This window comes from Athene noctua, chromosome 1 (genome assembly GCF_965140245.1).
Source record: "Athene noctua chromosome 1, bAthNoc1.hap1.1, whole genome shotgun sequence".
Classification (NCBI taxonomy): domain Eukaryota; kingdom Metazoa; phylum Chordata; class Aves; order Strigiformes; family Strigidae; genus Athene; species Athene noctua.
In genome coordinates, this window is record NC_134037.1 from 50,565,136 (window position 1) to 50,588,018 (window position 22,883).

Consider the following 22,883-nt stretch of genomic DNA (forward strand, 5'->3'; position numbering starts at 1 on the left):
TTTTGAGAAGCAAAGGCTGAGCTTGAATCTTCAGGACTTTGTATATTAACATCATTAAAAGCTAGCATTTTCTAGGAATTTTATAAATTATTCATAAGGATTCAGAATTTTATTTCAAGATAAAAAAGAAACTAAATAACAGGTGTTTAACATATCCAGAAGGACAGACAGAACTCAAAAAAAAAAAAAAATCTAATTTAAAAACTTGAGAAAGGACAGAGTGGGGGGAGACAGAAGATGAGTATAGGGGATTATTTAAACATGCAACAGAGAAAGCACATAGAATTTGAGAGTGAAAATACTCCACACTGAGGGGAAAGAAAAGGTAAATACAGGTAAACAAAGTAAAATTAGCTCAGAAGAACTGAGAATGTGCATGAGGTAGCTTTTTTAATTTTTTCTTTGCAAAAAGACACAGAAAGAAGAGTGCAAGAGTGGGTGGGGAGAAAATGGATAATCCCATGAAGGAACATACTGGGGAAGAAAATAAGCCAAAATAAATGATAGGAACAAAAGTTCAAGAGCAAAAAGAAAACCAGGGATGCACAAGTTCGGTCCAAATGCACAGAAATGGGTTGATGTAGCCCAAATATCACTCAGGAGCATTTAATGCACTTGATCAGCTTAGTAGTCCCAAATAAGACTTTGAAATACTCCTTGTTTTGAGCATAAACCTCAAGGAGAAAATAAGCACTCAATTTTTGGATTAGCTGCATCCTCTACCATTTCAGAAGAGCCAGCATCAAACAATTGCTAAGGAGCATCTGGTCTGCATTTACTGTGCACCCCATCTATGCTGCTTTGTACATCCAGATGCTGGACTTCAGGTATGCATGTCGTAAATGACTATGAAAATGTGTGCCAAATTATAGTATACCATAACTGGTTCTTCCTACCATGATCTTTGATAGTAAAGGCAAACAGAGAATTTAAAAAAATAAATCTCTAATTTCAATGAATAAATAAGACCAGTCTTCTGAGTAATGTTTATTATACTTCTTTGTTCTGTAAAGAAAAAAGCAACAAACAAAACCCTACTGTAACAGGGATACAGACTGCAATAAACATACAGATGTATATGATTATTGCTTTTGCACATAATATTAGCTTAAGTACATATGCCACCGTGTAAAGCAGTTTCAGAACTAAAATGGCAATGACTATGGTAAAGAAAAAAGTATTAATAATTTATAAACTCAAAACAGACATAAAAATATTTTATGCTCCATATCTGATTTCAGAATATCAGTATTTATTGTATTCTTTCCTACTAATACTTACTTATTAATTTTTCAAATAATGAGCTCATGTACTGAAAGGACACTATGTTTTTGAAAAGCTGTAACTGAACAAGAAAATGGAGACCCAGTAAAAAACCAGCATGGTGCTGGCTGTATGAGTGTTTTTAAAGAAGCACTCCCATTCACCTCATTAGGGAGCTCCGCTGTAAAATATCATCTGAAAGGACCCGACCTTTCTTTAAATCAAAACAGAACGGTTTTCCTTCATATTCTAAATAAGTATTTAAAATATTTTATCTAAGCTAAATCTCTTAGTAAAATAGAATAGCTGCTACAACTGGATTCAGTAAAGTTTTAAAGATTTTAACATGAATGAGTTAGATGAACAAAGCACAATAAGGATTTCCAGCACAATGGCTGTTTTAATAGGAACTGCTGATGCTCAGCCTTGTGTATCCTGGCAAACCTGAACTGGCTTGCCTCACTTTTGTTATGGAGTAAGTTATTTTTCGTTTATCCCAGTGGAAGAGAATGCATATGGGAAGATACAGGGTCACACCTTACGTGTTTTAAACCCATCCCATAGCTTACCTGCAGGTATCCCACCCTTGTAGCCGTATCCTACAGTTGGCCCCTGGAAGTCCCAAACCAAGCACTGGGTATCTAGATTGTCCTGTATGCTTCTTAGGAGTCTCTAAAACCTACACATGGGAAACATTAAAGAGAAGCCCTGGTTCTGGCAGGCTGCCAGCTACTCAGGATCATCCAGCCAGAATCCCTGCCTGGCCACAGGGACCCGCTCACCTCCTTTCACAGATCTGAGATGCTTTAATGCTTGTCTATGACATGCAGTTGCTACAGAAGGTGATGGTGCTGCCCACCTCTATACAGTGACATAGAGCATTTATCCTTGAAACAGATTTTTGGCTTCAGTGTCTTTCTCAGTCTAGCATACCTTATTCGCAGAAAATTATTACATCCCCCAGGTTTTAGACAAGTTTGGATAGAGAGTTACTAGTGGATAGGATATAATGAAAACTATGGGATCACTGCTAAAATAATTCTTTACTACCATTATTTTATTGCAGTTGTTTATTTATATAACTTCAGTGTCTGGGTTTTTAATCACCTATATTTTATCATCGTTTATCTTCAAAACCTCACTAAAGTAGGGAAATAGTCCTGTCCCCACAATACACCACAGATCCCTTAAATTAGGAGCTATGGTGGAACTGACAACTGAATAAAATTGCCTGGGAATCCACAGCAGAAGACTAACTGCTAAAAAATCCTTCTGCTCCCACAAGCTTTTGTGAATGCCCCATCTTTTTCCCAGTCCATGACAACATTCAACAGCATTTGTGGCTTGTAGAGTGATGATTTGGGTCCAAACCCTCTGCTGGCAGAACCACCTGCAAAGCTGCCCTCTAGAAGGGCCTTGCCAGCCTTAGTTTGGGACGTGACCCTAAATCCTGGGGCTCACAGATGATGTGGTTGCATCATGCTCCTGTACATGCTCCTGCTGATGAAGCTCCACCTACACGGTTTGATTCATCAGGATGAGGTGGCTTGATTTACATGTTAAGTTCAATTAACTCTTTTGATTCACACAGAGGTAGAATTAGAGTAAGCAGAAACACAAAAATCTACTAGAAAGGAAAGTTAACGTGAATTAGACAAACAGAAGAAAAGGGTGCTTTCCCTTGGGACCCCCGAACATATTATATTTTTATGCATATTAATGTAATCAATGTAAGTATTTTCAAGAAGGATTAACAAATCAGTTTAAGGTATTTATTTTGTTGTACTGTAAAAAATATCTGTTATACAGTAACACTTTGAGAGCAGAAGAATATGCCTTCAGTTATTACAGGAACAGAAAGAAAAATATTTAATTTGTTAATGCCTGAATTCAACAAATAAGATATTAATTTTGAATAGTTTTCTTCTATTATATCTAAATAGCTATGGATTTGTTTCATTTTAACATATGGTTTGCAATATATAAGCAGTACAACATTATATTTTAATTTTCCATGTATATTGAGCCCAAATACATCTTATATTTATCATTTACAATAATTAAAAACTGTAGAGCACTTTTTTGCTGGAAAAGTAGCATCAACATATTATTTAATTACGGCAAGCATATGCCTTTTTTGTGGTGTGACAAAACTACACAATTTCATCCAAGCATGTATTCAGCTTTCCCAGCTTTATCCTAGCAGAAGTCATATATCTATATGTATAGTTTGGCATAATTCTTTCCATTACTGAGTTTCTTTTGATCGCTGTCACATTTTCTGGTTTGTTGCAGGCCAATTAATTCTTGAAAATTTTGGACTGGGATGGCCCTTCTCAGTCACCAAGTCCAGCTTCTGTTATCACAGTCAACTGCATAAAATAGTATTTTTCATTAAGCACTTACAATTTGCCTTACGTAGCATTATTAGTTATAATACATTGTACATTGGAATACATTCTCTCTGGTTATTCTGTAGTTTTGAGTGGAGTTGCACGATGGATTAAAAAATCACTTAGAATCTGTTACCTTTACTTATACTACTACTAGTTAAGAAAATACTACCTAATGAAAGAATTGCAAGATCAGTTTCATTCCTCTCAATAGGCAAGACTTGCTTTGAAGCTCTCACAATACATCTCTACATCCAATAAACGAATTTGCCTTAAGACCAATTTAAAATAAACCTCTCCTGGATAAAACCTGCAAGAAGCTGAGTGGTTTTTTGTTTTGTTTTGTTTTCCCCTCTGCGGACAATGCTAGGCCATGTATTTTTTTAGTTTGTGCAGTAAATTTGAACCCTTCTGCAGGCTGTAAGGATGATTCCAGCATGTTGCGCACAATTATAAAAACTCTGGAAGATCAACTGATGCTGAAGAATCAGCAAATCATCACATACACCAGATTCTGCTGCTCTCATAACAGTACACAAATGTAGACATAACCCCATCGAAAATTATGAAGGTGATAAAAATGTAAAATGTGAATAAAGGGGAATCGCTGCAGATCAAGAAGAGGATTAATTGGTAGTCTCCTCAATTCACAAAGCGGCATGGACTCAAGTAGCCCTTCACTTAAACCTGTTATGAAAGAGTCTGACCACCTCACTGACAGTTATTCCTGAGTAATAACATAGGCATAAATTGGATGATGCTCAAGCCAGAGCTTCATCTAGCTCCAAATGTTTACTAACCTATAAATAATCATAGACTCATAGAATATTTTGTGTTGGAATCAACCTTAAAGATCATCTAGTTCCAACCCTCCTGCCATGGACAAGGACACCTTCCCCTAGACCAGGTTGCTCAAAGCCCCGTCCAACCTGTCCTTGAACACTGCCAGGGAGGGGGCATCCACAGCTTCTCTGGGAAACCTGTTCCAGTGTCTCACCACCCTCACAGTAAAGAATTTCTTCCTTACACCTAATCTAAATCAAGCCTCTGTCAGTTTAAAACCATTACCCCTCATCCTATCCCATTACTCCCTGATAAAAAGTCCCTCCCCATCTTTCCCGTGGACCCTCTGTAAGTACTGGAAGGCTACTATAAGGTCTCCCCAGAGCCTTCTCTTCTCCAGGCTGAACAACCCCAACTCTCTAATGACTGGGTGTACATGGTATCACAAAAGCTTGCATTATTCCACTGACATCAGTCTGAGTACATCTTTACTTAGGTGGATTATACAGCTCTCTCAAAACATTGGTTTATGAGTCACATACCCAAGTGTATTTTACAGTATGTTTTAGACATGCTGTCAAGATTTAAAAAAAACAGAGGTGGAGAGGGCTTGCTGTCTTGCCTCCAGTCCTTTTGTGTGTACTTATGTTATTGTAGATATATATGCTCTGAATTCTACAGCTGAAATGTTCTGCTAGTCATGACTCAAACAGATGCTAGAAAACTGGAAACAATTTTTTGAAAGTGACTCAAAGCCCAAAAAGCACAGTAGCAAAAGCTAAACAAGATTAGCTAAGAGTTCAGGTATTGACTCAGACTTGTCCTAGTAAAGATTGCAGATATTGACTCAGATGTGTCCTAGCAGAGAGACAAGCCTATATATTCAAGAAAACCAAGGAGAGCATTAATTGAAGATTTATATTACACCTAAGTCTAGAATAACACACCTTTTATGTTTCTAGACTATAATCTTATGTTCACAGATTGTTAACATATAAAACATTAAGCATAAACTGCATATTGGTCCAACACATGTTATAGCATGAGTAAAATTATAAATTTTTGTTACTTTATCAGAATGAGAGATGGGGTCTATTTTTAAATCCCCTGTTAAAAAACAGTGTAAGGTTTTCAGAGCAGCTCAACTGGGTGAAGCAGCATGGGGATCATGAGGCACAGCCTAAGTGACCACATACACGAGAGATGACACACTTCTTAGCCACCTCAGGCACCACTGACAAATAAAACATGATACTAATCACAGTGCTGAAGTTACATGAGAGTACCCATGCTGAATCATACCAAGGGGTCAGGTAGCCTGCTATCCTGTCCCTTAACCATGAAAAGTATAGGAAAAGGGCACACAGAACCATACATCTTTACTACACACTGCCAGCCTCTGGCACTTTATGCCTTAGTTATTTTCTGTGCCTTAGTTATTTTCTAGGCCAGTCTTTAACAGCCATCAATGAACTCTCTGTTTGCATTTTTTCAATTATCTTTTGACCAAGACAAAGTAGCTTTGTGACTCAGGGGCTTCATGCATTAAGTAATACATACAGAATACACCGCATAGAAGGGTTATTAGAAGGATTTTGGGATTATCACATTGCACGCTACGGTATTTATGTTTGGCAAATTTTCCTCTCTGAGAAAGGGACATAAAGCTAAAAGCAAAACTTGTAGAACATTACCTGCTCTACACTGAAGGTCCTTCAAATAGGTGGTGTTTCATATCACTTCTAATGGCATTCTTATACATACTGCATGATTATCTTTAAGCATGAAGTTGTATCATTGTTTTAAATCCTTCAGCAACAACTCAAAAAATCTAAACTCAAATATATATACCCGCACATACACACACAATGGTTGTCCTACCAAACAGTCCAGCAATTTTAAAATATTAAAAATGTGATACACCTCCAGATATATCAAGCAGTATTACAGTCTCATAAAATAGTAATGCTTCTTATTTTTTGATTACTGGCAGGCATCAGGCATAGCAGCAGGAAGGTGAGTTAGCAAAGACATTCAGATACTTCTCCCCAAAGGCAGAGTGACCTCAAGGGTCGAAACTAGCCTTCTCCTACTGAAGCATGAGCTGGTGCTCTCTTCTGCCATTAAACCACCACAGAATTAGAGAGGGAATACTTTTTAAATCAAGACACAGGCACCAAAAAGTGACTCTGGAAGCTAAACAAGAATGTTTTGGTTAAAAATTGTATTTATTGCTGCAGTTGTTTCTTAGTTTCTTCCTGACAAACCTGTCTAAAAAGAATATTGTAAAACAAATTCCAACGGTTTGGCAATTGACTGACTAACAGTATTTACCGTACATGTCACGAACGGCACTGACACTGTGGAAGCCTAGGTCTTATAGCATCACATTCTATCGAAAACACTACACGATCATTTCCCTAAGCTATATTTGTAGCAGTTACAATGGCTTTACTTTTCTAATGCCAGCAATTACATTTATGTTTGTTTTCACATAATACCTCTTTAGGACAGTGAGAAAGAAACCTTTTTTTTTTTTTTTTTTAAGAATCTTGCTGTGCATTTCAAAATCTTTCCTTTCTTTAAAAACCCAAACCCATACAATTGGTCTCTTAGTCTTTTTCTGCATTATTCTTCATGTTAATAGCAACAATGTTCATGTGGCATAAATATGAATGTTACAAGCAAGTTGCTGTATTCTGAAGACAACTTACTTGTTTTCATTGACTATACTGACTATAGTTAATTATGGCAAATCATTTTGAGAAAGTATAATTGCAAATACCATGGGTCTTTTTTTAAAAAAAAATACAATACAGAGACTACCACAATTACAATAAAACTTCAGCCTGTTATGATTCGTTTTCCTCCAAAAGTAAGGAGATGAAGATCAACAAAAGAAACAACAGAAGCTAAACATATTGCACAAACAGTCAAAATGCAGAAGCCAACCCGCTGGCTCTAGAGAGAAGAAGAATTCAAGCTACTCCAATGAAAGTAAATGGCACTTATCAGTCAAATTTGGCTTGACTGGGTCTCATTCTGCTCCATCTTTCTGCTCCTCTGCTTCACCACTTTGCATTTTCCCTTCATTGCTTTGGGGAATGGCTGAAGCAGAGTTTTCCTTCCTAGGACTGTGTGCTGAAGGAGCTGCAGTTTGTAACCCCCATGGGCTTGCGCCGGGGGGACCCTCTCTGTAGGTGGTGGGAGGGCTGCACTGGAGGGGTCTCCGGCAGTGAAACATGGTAGAAGTTTGGTAACCGAATGTCATACCTAAAGCCTTTCCCCACGTGCACTCTGTCATTCAAGGCATACAGTTTTTCAGCAATGTCACTCCCAATTAAAATTGAGAAGAGGCGAGAGATGAAACGGTGTTTAGCAAACAGCAGATACAGCTTCTTTCTCCTCCAGGCCACATACCGACAATCTGTCTCTGCTGTAAGTGTTACCTATAGAAGAGAAAATTAAAATTAGGTAGGCGATAAGGCAGTGATATTGCTGCTGCTGCCCTTGCTCAGAAAGCGCTCCACTCTCTCAGCAAGCACACGGGCTGTGTCTGTAATGTACACTTTGCATCCTTGCACCTACTGCAATTAAAGCCATTCCAGCCAAAGCACTCTGAAAGGTCTACTGTATGCAAAAGACAAGCGAGAAGGGTGACTGGGAACAGACCAAATGATTGTGTCCTGTCAGCCTCAGTGACAGCATGCCCATGCCCACACTGAGCAGCAGCCCCAGCTGGGACACACGCTGATGGTGCACCCCAGCCTTGGCCCTGCACTCCCTGCTTCGCTCTTGGCAGCCCCAGCTTGAAAGGCAGGTCTAAAGAAAGCTCTTGACAAATGTCATTTGCCGTCGTGACATGGGACATTGGATCCCACACAGGCAGAGGACAGCATGTCAGTCAAGTGCCAGCAGCGGCAGGGCTCACAGATGACAGGGGGCAGCCCCCACAGACACCGTGTCCCATGCTGTCCCCCCACGCCAAGCCCTACCACAGGCACGGCTTTCCCCAGCCTGTGCTCTCTGGCTCACCCCCTGTAGGGAAGCCTCTTCACCAACTTCCACCCCCCTCCTGCAAACCTGGTTTCTTAGGGCTAGAGTTTAGCACAGCCAAAGAATGCAAACAGAGTCTGCCTCCCAGATTAGCTTTAAGAAAAACCTTGTTTGATGCAACAAGATGCAAACAGAAGATACAAACAGCATAACCAATCCAGCGGGTAAAGAGAACTTCCCTCGCCAAGTTTTTGTTTCACAAACAAAACCCACAACTAAATTAACTTATTGCTAAACCAATGAGTGCTTGAACAGTTTTCTGTAGTATTAAAAAAAAAGCCTCCACTTTTACCTGGAAAATTCCCTCTTCTGTGGGCCTCAGTGAATCCCATTCAGGAGAATCCAAAAATTGAAGAGGAAAAATATAATGCAGAAACTCCCCATCAACTGTCACTCTGATCCTACCAAGATAAGATGTGTTAATTTGTTAGTATTACCTGTACAGCAGCAACGACTGCAACAAGAATGTGTTATTTTTACTATGTGAGGAGTTTAAATATAGCTTTGAGAGCATGAAAAAACAATCACTGGCCAACAGTACCCTAATTACATTTTTGAACCCAACTTGATCAGGTCAGTTGAAAGACAATACAATACAAATGTGCAATTGAAATGGAAGCCTTTCCAGGCCTTATTTAAGTCATATTATTCTCTCTGGGGCAAGTCCATGCAGTGACATGCGAGCTTTCTCATGAAAAGGCCAGCATGCACTGGAGACGTGAAAGACTAATGCATGTAACACCATTTGCCTCCTTCACTTGAAAGCCACAGGATATACTTCTAGGTTTGGAAAATATACATTTTAGAGGGAACAAAATGGCAAAAGCACGGAGTGGGAAGCAGGAGTTCCCCAGGTCATAGGTAAGGTAGGGCTCTCTCAATGTTTAACAGCAATTATATGGCCACAGGACTGTCTTTGGAGCCAGGAGAACAGGCCGGAGGTATGGGATCTCTGTGTGAATGCTGTGGCCTTCTGCAGATGCCAAAGAAAAATTTTCTTTCTACTTCTTAAATCATATTTAAGTTTGAAGGCACACAAGCAAGAAAGGTATGCTTAAAACTTGGGAGCTAAGAGAAAAAACCCACAAACTATAGGAGTCCCCTTTTTACATCTGCTCTGTGCTGAGACTAATGCTTCTTACAAAAATCAGAAGCAGCAGTCCGATACTGCACGAAGGAGGGTATCAGAAACTCCCTGCATGATTATTAACTGGCTGGGCAGGTAGAAGGATGGACACCTCTCCTTCAGTATGACCATGACCAAAAGCAACCTCCAGGTGGTACTTTCTAGACAGCTCCCAGGAATGCTCTCTGAACCAGGGCGTCACTAAGGACGACTACCTAAAACCCATATTGTGTATTGCAAGTAGTTCTAAATCATCTGAGTTTCAAGCTGCCTACAAATTCCATCTGTCCATGCAGCAGGCTGTCAAAAATGTACCTACAAAGTGTCCCATCAAAGACAGACCATGGCCATCCTCTCTGGGTATCCCATCTACTCTCGTAGTGGTCTAGTACTGCATATCACTTTGTGTACAGTACAAAAGCTCATATCCCTTCAGAAAAGCACCAGCAAGGTTGGCAGAAGGGTCTCCAGTAACCAGGGAGTACAGGCAGGTGGATTTATTGCCTCAGGGTCTAAGGGCCACAGTATAAAGTAACTGTAGACTCAGTTCTGCAAATCCTGATAGGGCTCGACTACATCTCCTTGTAACGGAATGGTGCTTTTAGGCCTTCTGCTCTCCCTTACTCCCTCTCTTCTCCAACCCCCCAGAAAGCAACTAAATACAATCTGTATCAAAACCAAGATCTCTATTAAACAGAGTTTATCTCAGTATATTCGGTTTTACAACTACTTTTAGTTCTGTTTTAGATGATACCAGCAAAGTAAAATAAGAAAGATGATGTCTTCATCAGCTAAGCAGTAGACAGATAGCAAGACACAGCCTGAAGACTGAAGCACACATTTGTTCCCTTTATCTGACTAACCTGTTAAGTGCTATGATACAGTGGTCTGGAAAAGAATGACTTAAAATCCTTTTCTTTATGCTATTACAGATTTTGTGCTCAGTGTTTTTATGCTAGTGCTGTCCTAGCAAGTGTATTTAGCCTATTAATATTTATATTACTTGCATTAATATTTAATCTATTGTACTGGAAAATGAACAAACAATATACAAATTGGGGGTTTTTTGTTTTCATTTTCAAGAAGGAGGAAAAAATAAAGATATTTTCAGTAAATCTGAACAAACTGATACAAACCTGCCTGACACAAGCAAGGACAGTTTATCAATAGGCGTTTTGCCCTGCATGGCATAACAGTGTTCCTTCTCCAGGGTAACCACTTCTGCATCACAGCACAAGACGATCTTTCTGTAGACAGTCAAGGAAATTCCCAGAGGCTGGAAGAGAGCGCTGTAGAGTTCCTGGAATTCTCTGTCAAAGGAAACACTCCGAACTTGGTAGGTAACGTAAATGAACTGGACGAAGCATATAGCAAACAGTATAAAATTCCAGGAGAATATATCAGCAGCACAGACATCCAGCCAAGCCCAAACAGAAGAGCAGAGAAAGCCCAATCCAAGCAAGCTGAAGACATAGAGAAGCCCAAAGAATCCACTTCCACCCATGAAGCCCACAACAAAGAGAATACTAGCTAGGTGGTAGATAGATCCCTCTGCCTCCTGCTTCCAGGTGGTACATGTAGGATGTGCATATATCAAACTTTCCCAAAAACTTGCATTTTCTCCCATGGCTGGAATAATTTTTCAATTCAGCTGAATCTTTGAAATTTTTATTTATGAGATGCAGCTAGCAGGGTCCTTTCCTTTTCCATTCTTGCAAGCTCTGCTCAATGATCACATAAGGTCAGGGTCTCTTCTGTAGTAAAGTCATACTTAGGATTTCCAGCAACTAGGAAGCTAATGTTCTCAGAAGACAATGCTGTTTCTCATCAGTTCATGCACTGTTTTGACTTTGGCCGTGTCATCTGTAACTTCATCTGATCTGGACAAGTGAAGAAAAGACAAAATATTTATAAAATTATTTTCATCAATTAAACTCTATCAGAGCTTTTATTGTCTAAAACCACAGACTGCATTATAATCTTCCAAGTCCCCTTGTAGCCCTGTGATTCCAGGATCAAACCTTAATACTAATGCAATTGAAAATCGTGTTTCTGTATCTATGAACCCTGTAGCAACTGTCAAATCACGACTGAATCCATGCAAACCCATTCATCACATCCGCAACATCCTGTGACAAGCCTTTCCACAGCCTAACTGCTGAGAAGGTAGTTCCATTTGTTGGTCCTGAACCTGCTGCCTGCGAGTCTCATTTAATGCCCTACCTAGCTATTGGACAAGAAGTGACAGTGAACTCTTGTTCGTTGTTCACCTCCTCCACACCTCACTCTGGATTTTTGTTAAACCACTCTCATTAATGAGTTGAGCAAGACTGTTCTCTGCCCCCGGAGACAGCAAACTACATCCCCAAACACCACAACAAGGGAAACCCAAGTATCACAGGAGATGGTCTTCTCTACTCCAAGGATGACAGGCAAAAAGCTGTCATATATAAGGAAGAACACAAAGCTTAAAGGCAGCTTTATACAGATTAAGCTATTAGAACGTGAAGTAAGTTGTCCTACAAAATACGTCTCACAGGGCATTTACAAAGCAATTTTATAATATTCAAAGTTCTACCTTGTATAATTTCATGCCTTGGACCACATAATTTTATTGTTCAACACTGTAAAATGTTAAACATGCTATTTGTTTCCATATGAGAATGTATTCCTTAGAGTTAAATTAAAAGTAAAATACACAACTGAAAAGCATAAACACCCCCCACCCCCCATCCCCAATAAATTAGAAAAATCAAAACCAGCTTTCTATGTCTGTCTCAAATTAAAATACATGCTTCAGTGACAGATTAGACATGGTAGAATTTGCAAAACCAGAGTCTATCAGTAGTGTAATCAGGACTGAAACCCATCAGAGTCTTTAACTGTCTGGTTCTTTTCCTAGTAAAACAGCAGGAAAGCTAAGAAATATCTTGCTATCTAAATTATTACATTCTCTAGAATATCAAAGGTAGCTTGTTTTTGTTTTTTCAAGAGCCACAGAAGTCAATACTTAAAAAATACTGCCGGTGCAGTGAAGCATCCAACATCATTCAGCAGGGCTTTCACTGGTGTTTTTTTTCACAGTGACAGGCCTAAGAAATTAATAAAGCAAAGTCATATCACATTTCCTAGCTGCTACATCTTTATTTAAGTTTATTCAAGCCCCCACATTAATTCCATGATTCAGAAACACTAATGCTAAATGAAGACATAAAATCCTAAACAACCAAGTGTCAGAGTTCAGAAGAAAAGGTTTAGGAGGAGACCTTTCCCTCTCTGGGAGTGGCGATAGGGAAGTCACTGACCCATAAAAATACCACAGCTAAAGAGCACGGAACCTCTCCAAATTAAAATGCTCAATATCCTACTGCAGTGGAAGAACCAGCATTACAAGAATGAGGTAGTTTGTAACTATAAGCCTTTCTGGTTTTACTCAAATACTCTTTTCTGGTACAAGAGTCCTCCCTGATGCAAGATTTAGCCCTTGAAGAATGGGAGCTGAGAACCACATCAACTACAAAAAAGCTAGCTAGGAATGGTAAGAGAATGAGCAATTTTAGGCACTACTTCTGTGATCAAGGGGTAAGATTTCTGAACCAAAAGAATATAAAACTGGAACAAGCAGTTCCCAGGCCCTGTGTTCTGAATTCTACTGACACTTAGTGGAAGTTTTTGTTTGATTGTCTTTTTAAATAGAAACATTGATAACAGTGATTTTGGATTATTGTTAATACTTCTGCTTTATTGCCAACATTTTGCTCTGAGCAATTCCCCTGAAGGCCCTAATTTCTACAAAAAATTCAGTGTTTTGGATAGAACCATGACTGATAAGTTACATGGGAAGCTGTATGCATGCAATGAACAAAACCACCATGGATCTGTACTGTAATCTACTTTTCATTACTGACATATTTTTGTCATTTAAGGTCACACAGTGCGATAATTTGACATGACGTTGCAATAATTTCACAAAATTTATGTTCAATTTCCAATTCACTTATAGCATTCACAGTCTGCCCACACTACAGCTCATAGCATTGCTGTAAAACATCTATTCATGACAAGATGGGTCAAAATGATGATCAAAGGACTGGGAAGCCTGCCACATGAGGAAAGGCTGAGAGAATTGGGTCTGTTCAGCCTTGAGAAGAGAAGGCTTAGGGGAGACCTTATCATCATGTCCCACTAAAGAGTAGCTACAAAGAAGATGGAGACTCCCTTTTTACAAGGAGTCACATGGAAAAGACATGAGGTAATGGGTACAAGCTACTCCTAGGGAGATTCCAACTGGACACAAGAGGAAAATTTTTCACAATGAGAACAATCAGCCACTGGAATAGTCTCCCCAGGGAAGTGGTGGATTCCCCAACATTGGGCACTTCTAAGATTCAGCTGGACAGGGTGCTGGGCCATCTTGTCTAGACTGCGCTTTTGCCAAGAAAGGTTGGATCGGATGATCCTTGAGGGCCCTTCCAACCTGGTATTCTATGATTCTATGAAAATAATTTGGAAAGAAGAACACACCACTAGGACATAGATAGAAGGTCATCATAGACAAAACTAAAGCCCTGGAAAAAGTGTCCTGCATTTGTAACTGTTTGGGTTTTGGTTTTTTTTTTAATGGCACCTGTCTTCCAAAACCACTGTATGCAAAATTCCCACTTATTTCAGTAGCTCTGCACAATGAGAACATTTCCTGTGCTACAGCATCACCCAGGTTGGAGAGGGCCTCCCTCCATCTGGGCAAGAGGAAAGGCAAAGGAGGGAGACCAGTGCTAGCACAGAATACAGCCTCACCAACATGACACTCTCCTGAGCTATGAAAGATGTGCCGGCAAAAACAAACTCTCTGGAAATACTGATGAAGCCTACTACTAAACGCAGCTGGTTTCTCAGGGTATGGTGAAGAGCAGACATGCTTGCTGCTAGTGAACTGCAGGCAGAAAGAGAGGATTCACCTCTTTTTAATCAAGGAATTATTCTAGTATTTGGGAGCTAAAAATTCTTGGTAGTTTTTTAACTGAAGTATTAAATAGGGCAGAGGCAATAGTATGTATGGGCCTAAGTACAGTAAAATTTCTAATTTTGATTGCTATTTAGTGTTAGATAAGGCCTTTTATTATATTTTTCTTTTTAGTAGCTTCAAGTCCAAAATTTAAACTCTTGAGGGCTTCAGTCACTTTCATTAGGCCCTTCATCTACTGCAAGCAGGGGTCAAGGAAAGAAAAATTCCCCAATGCAAAAAAAACCCTCAAACAGCTGTGGTACCAGATGTGAGTTATCCTTCACTGAGGTTCCGTCTACAAAGCGCTCACAGTAGCATGGCATTACCAAGTTTGTAAGCACCTGAAGGGGACACCATCTTTCCACTGAGATGCTTCAGCATTCTTAGCTACCAGGACTGGGAACATGCCAACTGACATGGCCTTGTTTGACACCCTGCTTCAGTTGTCCTGGGTGCAGTGAACAGTTATCGCTACAGGTTCATCTGATGGTGATGATCAGGCAAGCTTCAGCATTTAAAGCAGGTATCTTGGATTGTAAGCAATGAGAACTGTATCTTCCCCAAGTAAATGTTGAATACTTTCTACTCTGTCCCCTGCCAACGGAGAAGGAGCAGCACCATGCACAGGCATGGTCTCTGCTATTTGATTACCGTATTCAGAATAACAAAACATTGACATCTGTAGGCTGCTGGAGACAGAGGTGCATGGAAGGGGTCTCCTCCCAGCTCAGGAAGGAGACATGCCCTGCCAACACAGGCTGAATTACTGAGATGCTTCTGAGTGTTTTGCCTCACCACACATCTCAACCTCTCCAGCAGAAGTAAATGGAGTGCTGGGAAAAATCAGCCAAGACTAGAGATGTGAGCAATATACAGTGGCATGGACTTCTTTAAAACAAACAGCAGCATTGCTGAAAGGACTAAGCTATCATCAAAAAGTGTTAAAATCAAGGAGCTTGCTGGAGCTTCAAAGCAGTAAATGCACCTATACACTCCAAAATAAATACCGGCCAGCAACTTAAATCTTCTTATAAGCAGTATGCTAAACGGTCAAAACAGAACAGATTTTCCCCATACACTGCAGTATTCCCACAAAGAATTACCAATTACATAAATTTTTAATTTGCTTGAGAACTGGGTATTTTGCCCCATTTTTGTCACTGATGACTCAAATTCAGCTCTGAGAAGCTCGGAGTGTTAGTTACTGTGTCTGGATGACAATAATTTCAAAAAATAAGCCCTAAAAGCCCTGAGGCTACCAGCAGTTCTCTCTTTGGTCTTTTTAATTACATCAAAAGCAAAGCTATTCAGAGTCCGAATACTCCATTCTTTAGTTGTCTTATCCCAAGTATTCTGCCAGAAAGCCCTCAGCACTTTCACACTGCACATGGTGACAGGCTGTAGAGCCATACATACTGATTGTGTAGCCAGCCTGGATGAATTGTTTGCTACAGGTTTGGATGCAAAAGGGAAGATTTTTCTGTACAGCATATATGCTTTCATGCACAAAATGAGATTACGCTGGATTTAGTGGACTTTGTCTCACTGGTTTTAGCCATCTACAGAGTAGATGTTTATACATGAGCTAGTGGCCACAGCCTGGCTCACCAGTCAGCAAAACTGCTCCAGCAACTCCACCAGGAACTAACCAGTCCCTCCTGCCAAGGGGGGACCTCCCCGCCTCAATGCCTCCCGCTTCCAGAGTGATGAGCTCTGAGCACCCCATCTAGGCTGGCAAGTTACATCTGGTCTGGCCATCATTCAGACACATAAAAAGAAGCTGCTCCTTAATGTTATCAAGTACTTCCTCGAACATGCAATGTAAATGCATACATTGATTAAGATACCCCTTCCTTCCATTGCCCCTACTTCTCTGAAATCCTCTCTCTGGCTCCCTACCAACCCATATTGCTCTCAGTGGCTGTTTATGTAGCACACTTTTCCCAAGTTACTTTCCTCCTACAGTTGTTCACTTGGGGTTAGATACCCAAAGGGACTGAGACAACCAAACTCTTAATTGCAATGCAGTGTGTAACAGTGCACGGAGGAGCTATGCACCTGCAGAGAGGTATGGCTATGTGCCTGCAGGCAAGTATGGCCAGATAAACAAGCTATTTTCAGTGATAAAGTGTCCTTGAACCCGCTCCAGGCTCAAAACATGCAGGCAGCGATATGGACAGTACCAACACACGCTAGCTTACCTTAAACTCTTTGAGACTATATCCTAGAGAAATCAGTAATTATAATACTGAAAACACATGTTTTTCCTGAGAAAATGTAGCCTGCACAATATAGCGAAGGCTACAGTAGCTTCATCACAGCCCATAACATCTATTCAGGAAGATGGAAGTAGGATGAAGAAAAGGACTAACCAATCCAAAAGACAAAGGGATCAAGATAATCACTCACTATAAAACCAGATATATTCAGATATACAAAGACACACAAGCATACATAGCAAAGGTAATTAATTAATGGGATGGCTTTAAAGATTTCCTTTGCTGGGAATTAAGGAAGTCAGGATGCTGTCTGGTACCTAAAATAAATCTGGGGATGCTATTACTAAAAAATTAATTGATTTACTATAATTCTATTTTTTATTCTCCAGGAAGTCAGATTAGATTATTGCAATAATATATTCTGGACTTTTGTCGTAAGTTACTTAATATAAAAACGATGTATGTACCTAGGAAGTTACATAGCTGGTCTTCCCAATGAAATCTAGAAGCCTATCTCAGATACCAAGTAGCTACTTTAGACAACAGAAATCTGAAGACAGGTATATCTCTGAAACTATTTCTCATATAGACCTTGCAGGAGAAACCTTCATCCATGTGGAGCCAGCATCCCTTCCTGCCAGTGTTTTTCAAAGAAAGGGATATTTTAATCAAAGAATATTTGAACATGAAACACGTGTGCCACCCTGGCAGCCAAGCCCCAGGATCCCACTCCCCAAGCGAGTGTCTCCATTGCAGAACAAAGAGCAACTGCAGTGTGGTTCTTCCTCCCTCAGTCTCCTTTCTGCACAACATGACAGCTTCAACAAGAAGGGCAGCAAGTGATCCACCCACATGAGTCAAAATGAGTCATATGGAGCACCCTCATGGGAGGAGGGAAGACGGATTTGCACTCCCTCGGTCAGAGGAATGCACCCTGTGTCTCAGTGATGTCTCATCAGTATGTCTCACCCCTTGGATCAGTGCTCCAAGTGCAGGCTGTCACTTGGAACGTAAAGCATCTCAGGCCTTAGGAAAAGTGGTCAAACTGCACCCTTCCCCATACTTCCAGTACCCTCCTGGGATGTGCAGGCTGTAATTCCCAGATTGGACCCCCTCCCCCAGAGTATCCATGCGAAGTGATACCTTCTCAGAGAGCGATGCTTCTGGGAGTGCTCAGAGCTACAAAACAAGCTGCTGGGGCACGTCCAGCCATCAGTGGTGCTTCACTGCCTTCAGCGCAGCTCTGAGAAATAACCACCAGCCAAGGAGGACTTTTGGGGGCCAAAACCCTACTCTGGGTCAGGCAGAATTTAGGCTCCCATGTGCAGATTGTTCAACCAAGAACCCCCTTCAGTCAGCTGCTGCCTAACCTTGGAGACCCCCCAACGCCATCTCTACGTTTAAGTAAACCGTCCATGTGAACAACCCACCAATGGCACGAGGCTGGTGACTGGTTGTCCTCCTTGCCAGGCTGGGCCCAACTCCTGTCTCCCTGCTGCAGCAGATGCTGCAGATTTCTCCAAAGCAGAGCGCTTTAATGGGAGCCTTTTCATCGGACTTTCAATTCATTGAGCTTGTTCAGCTGCAGCTGGGAAGCCCTGATTCTACTTACGAATTGCTCAAATTCCTACTAACCTTTTTAAGAAGTGGAAAAAAGCCAGGCGAGGGGAGGCATCAAGACAGAAAGAAAACCCACAGCAATACAGAATAGTTTAAAGTTCATTAGAAGCACTGCATACAGTGAAGCTGCTATTATTTAGTCTTTAAATATTTAAAGACCAGCTTACTATACACAGCTTACAGTACTTGAACAATTCCTCATTTATCACTGTAAAATATACAATACAATCCTCTGTGGTTGCAAAGCCAATATTGAAGATGCCATCTATTTTATCATCTAGACAGTATCTGATATTAAAAAAAAAGAAACATTAGATATTTTTTTCCAATTTGAAACAGAACCGATCAACCGTAAGTACATGCGGTATTCCTGTCAAACTAAGAAGAATAATCCCCTCCCTCCTTCTTTAAAGGTCTTTTGCTCCTAGGAAACATGAATATGTAATGACAGTCAGACATTTTTTAAACTAACTATGGATTGCTAGGACCTGGGTAAATCTGAGCAAGGCTCTTGTATATTGAACAGCATTGGCCAAATAATAATAATTCAGGGGGGTTGTTTTATGGTGTTTTATAATAAAAACTGCAAAGTCAATACACATTCAGGCTTTTCTACAGTTCAACTTTTAAGTTAATAATAGAGAAAGCAACTACAGTGGCTATTTCACAAGTGCTTTAGAACTGTGTTAATAAACTACAGCTGAACTCTGCAGAATTCAGCTTAAATTAGTTTGTTACGGTGTAGTAGTGCCTTTGGACTGGAATGTATTCCCATGAAACCAACCACCTGATGTGAGCTTCACTTCCCAAAAAAGAAAAACACAGAGGCTTGGCTCATCGCACTACCCCTGCATGCACAGCTGGATTAGGGAGAAGTCGTGTCAGGAGCCATGTGTTCAAACAGATAAACAGCATGCTGAGCCATGAAACATCATATTTATGTGAGCTCTAAACCAGAGTGAAACACAGTGAAAAGTAGCGAGGATGCTCTAATGGAGCTGCTGAAATTATTTATCTTTACTGGAGGGTTTAGAAGTACAGTTCTACTCTGCTTTCCTGGTACGTGTCATACAGCTTTACATACAAAACAGTGCCAGGCAAAAGGCACTGGTTTAGCATCACTTTCATTAGTTTTCTATCTATGAGAGCCAAAATACCCTTAGTTTCATCATGTAATATAATCACAAACCAAGGCTTTATTCACTGTACAATACCTGACTTTTGTCTGGGTGACAGCAGCATGCCCAGTTACAGGTGCTGTACCATCACCCGGAGACACTGATCAGAGCTCTTTTTTGCAAGGCAGTGGAACAGACTAAAATTATAAAAGAAAAATCTTATCTCTGAAGAGCCTGAACACTTAATAAAAAGATTAAATGTAGCTTCAGCTAACAACACTTTTCTTGAATCCTTAATAAACTTTCTGTTCTCAACTTTTATCATAAAAGGTTTTCCTGCCACAAACTTTGCCTTTGCAATTACCTGTACCTTCTGTTTTAGTATCTACTCTCCTCACTAACTACAGGACTTGTGGTGTATTTGCTATTTTGCAGGCAAGGCATTTTTTGAAGACTTCACATTTTAAGCTACTTGAGTATTTGCCACCACACAGAACTTTGTGGAAAGCCTGAACAGCAACAGTGCTGCAGATGTAGAAACCACTTCTTGTTTTGCTGTGGTCAGCGAAGACATTTTTATTTGCATGTACACAGTCATATTCCCATAGATCAAGTGGCAAGAAGCTCTAGTTCTGGAAGCCAGATTTCATCAATGACATCTTTATAACACTACCAGGTGGTCTATGATTCAATACTCCAAGAGATCAGCTATGTAAAATGTTTGCCCATGAAGTGACTGAAAACCTAAATGCACACAAAGCTTTACAGAACAGCTGAAGAAAACGTGGCAAAATATTATAGTTTGGAAAAAAAATATTATAGTTTGGGGGAAAGAAGCGTTTTGTACTCTTCATTCTATCTTTGGAAAGAAACGACTGCAAATGCAAAACCAGATCTTAATTTCAGGGCTCATCTGCTCTTACCATTTGTTGCTGGGGTGAGAGAAGAACCAAATATCGGCAGCTTAGGAAGCAAACCCCTAGTCAGTGGAAGAAATCCCCGGGTGCCAGGTTGGTTTTGTGAGAGCAGAGGTACCCCCCGAGCCAGCCCGTGTGCGAGCGGGCAGCAGCTGCACCCCGGGGGAAGCCAGAAACCACGCTTTCCTGAGAAATTAGCCCCCAACCCGAGGCACGGAACGAAGAGTCTCCCCGGAGGCAGAGCGAGCCCTGGGGAGGGGAAGAGCCGGGCGGCGCGGCGCGCCCCGCTCCCTTCGGAAGGGGCCGGGGGCAGCGCTCCAACTTCTCGCCGCGGCCGAACTCGGGCGCTCCGGTTCCCGCGGGCGGACCGCGGCGGGGCCGTGCCGGGGAGGAGCGCGCCCCTCCCGGCGCAGGGAGTCCCCGGCGCCGCTCCCCGCCACACAGCGCCCGGGACGCCGCCGAGCCCCGGGCCGGCAGCCCCCCCCCCTCCGCCGGCCGTGCCCGGAGCGGGCGTCCCCGGGGCGCGGCGGGGCGGGAGGCGGCCCCGGCCGCCCCTCGGGCCCGGGCAGAGCGGGGCGACGCTGCGCGCGCGGCCTGACTGGACAGCGCCGGCGGGGGGCGGGCGGGGGCAGCGCCGGGGCTACAGCCCGCCCCGGCCCGGCCCGGCCCGGCCCCCGCCCTGCCCGCGGCTCTTACCTGGCCGCGCCCGCGGAAAAGTTTTTCGGCCGCGCAGACGGGACGGGCTCGGGACGCCGCTCCCCGCCGCTCCCGGCACCACGTCCCGCCGCGGCCACCGAGCCGCCGCTGTGACTAAAATAGGCAGAAGCCGGCGGGAGGCTGCGGGCGGCGCCAGCGCCGGGGCCGGCACCGAGCGGCCGCAGCGCGCAGGCGCCTCCGCCGGCTCCGGGGGGCGGCGGGGCCACCCCAGCACCCCACCCCAGCCGCGACGGCCGAGCCCAGGGCAGCTGAGGTGGCGGGAGCTGCCGCCCTGTCCCGTCCCGTCCCGTCCCGCCGCGACCCTTCGGCAGCGACGGTGTCCCCCCCTACCCCCGCCCCCGTCAGCCCGTCCCGCCGCCCCGCGCTGCCGGTGAGCGCCGAAGGCGTCGAAGGGGCGGGCGGGGGAAGGGGGCGGCGGCGCCGCTACTGGCTGCGGAGCCCGCTCGGGGCCGGCGGGGCCCGCGGGGTGCGGCCCGTTGAACTCGGGCACCTGAAAAGCCGGTGCGGCTGCAGCGCTGGGGCTTGGCGCAAACCCCGCGGCTCTGGGGGCACGCAGGGCCGGGGGAGAGCCGCCGGTGGTTCTGCCGCCGCGGGTTAGTTGTCTGGGGCGATTGCGTCGGAAGAAATAAAAATTCAGTTTTCTGCTCTTCCACTTACTTGCCCCAGTAGCACGTTTCTTCAGAAGGGAGATACATGCCTTAAGGGCTGCCTTTCATTATGTGACTAGTGCATCCATTTATATGCAATTTTCAGTTATTTCGCTTCAGAACAAGCATATGCCTCACCAAGAATATAGTTGCAAGTGTTGGTACGGTGTCAATACGTAAACCTTTCAGCGTACCAGCCATGCGTTTGTCCTGGTGACCACTTTGTGCCTGGGAGAGAGAGAATTTCTTGACAGAAGGAGACAGACTTACAAGTTGTTAATATACAAAAAATCACAGCATATTAAAAGCGCAGCTTCTGTTACTACAGAATCTAATTCTCAATAACTGGAGCGTGAGCAATAATATCTTTTAAAATAGTGAGTGTGGAGAACCTCGTGTGCTGCCGGCAGCCAGCTCTGAGGTCCCGCGGCAGGCCGACACTCCTCGCACGGCAGGACGATGCAGGGCGACGCACTGATGTGAACCTCTCCAGAAGGAGGGAGCAACCTGTTGGGCTCTAGATAGAGGGATTAGGGCTTTTCTTAACACCTTTGTGAACTTGCTTTCCCAAGTGGGGGGGTCGTAATTTTCACAGATTTCTAGCTCCATGTTTACCATGAAAGACGCATAACTTCTTTGAAGAACTGATTCTCCTAAAACTTGACAAAGCAAAAAGCCAGAGCAGTTTAACCCAAAGCTATCCTGAGTTATATATACTCAAAACTTCACTATCAGATTGCAGGACTTATATTTATTATTTTTGAGAAAAAAAAAGTCTTTTTATAAATCTAATCAAGTATGTCTTATAGTTCTTGTTAAAGGGGTTTGCAGTGTAGCTCCAGAAACCTTTCAGACATGCTTTGCATATGATATTTTGCAACTTGTTTAACAGTATAATTTGAGAGATTTCTATACTGGCAAATCTGAGGCTGATTTACATTTTTTTGCCCTTTTTCTTCTTTGTACTTGGGTGGAGTTGAAAGCACCCAACCACTTACTCAGATTTGTCCCCAGCTGCA

At 42.4% G+C, this 22,883-nt stretch overlaps 1 protein-coding gene across 3 annotated transcripts; it reads right to left on the reverse strand.

Annotated features, from left to right (window-relative positions):
• Positions 1-974: 974 nt before the first annotated feature.
• POPDC3 (popeye domain cAMP effector 3) lies at positions 975-21,297 on the reverse strand. 3 transcript variants are annotated; one of them, XM_074896105.1, is made up of 4 exons: positions 21,197-21,297; positions 10,758-11,501; positions 8,788-8,896; positions 975-7,888 (listed from the first exon to the last, which is right to left on the reverse strand). In XM_074896105.1, exons 2-4 carry the CDS (start codon positions 11,246-11,248, stop codon positions 7,568-7,570), a joined length of 921 nt encoding a protein of 306 aa, XP_074752206.1. In that variant the 5' UTR covers positions 11,249-11,501; positions 21,197-21,297; the 3' UTR covers positions 975-7,567. The 3 variants fall into 3 exon arrangements, with proteins under 3 accessions (XP_074752206.1, XP_074752208.1, XP_074752207.1); XM_074896107.1 differs by having other exon boundaries at positions 10,758-11,496; positions 21,197-21,292; XM_074896106.1 differs by lacking the exon at positions 21,197-21,297 and adding an exon at positions 20,507-20,639.
• Between the last annotated feature and the right edge of the window lie 1,586 nt (positions 21,298-22,883).

What these genes read in the sequence shown, in the direction of transcription:
- POPDC3 (XM_074896105.1), bottom strand. Translation starts at nt 11,248, where the DNA reads ATGGGAGAAAATGCAAGTTTTTGGGAAAGTTTGATATATGCACATCCT. An exon ending in TCCTTGCTTGTGTCAGGCAG is followed by an intron (nt 8,897 to 10,757) that starts GTTTGTATCAGT and finishes TTATCTTGGTAG; the next exon opens with GATCAGAGTGACAGTTGATG. An exon ending in CAGAAGAGGGAATTTTCCAG is followed by an intron (nt 7,889 to 8,787) that starts GTAAAAGTGGAG and finishes TCTCTTCTATAG; the next exon opens with GTAACACTTACAGCAGAGAC.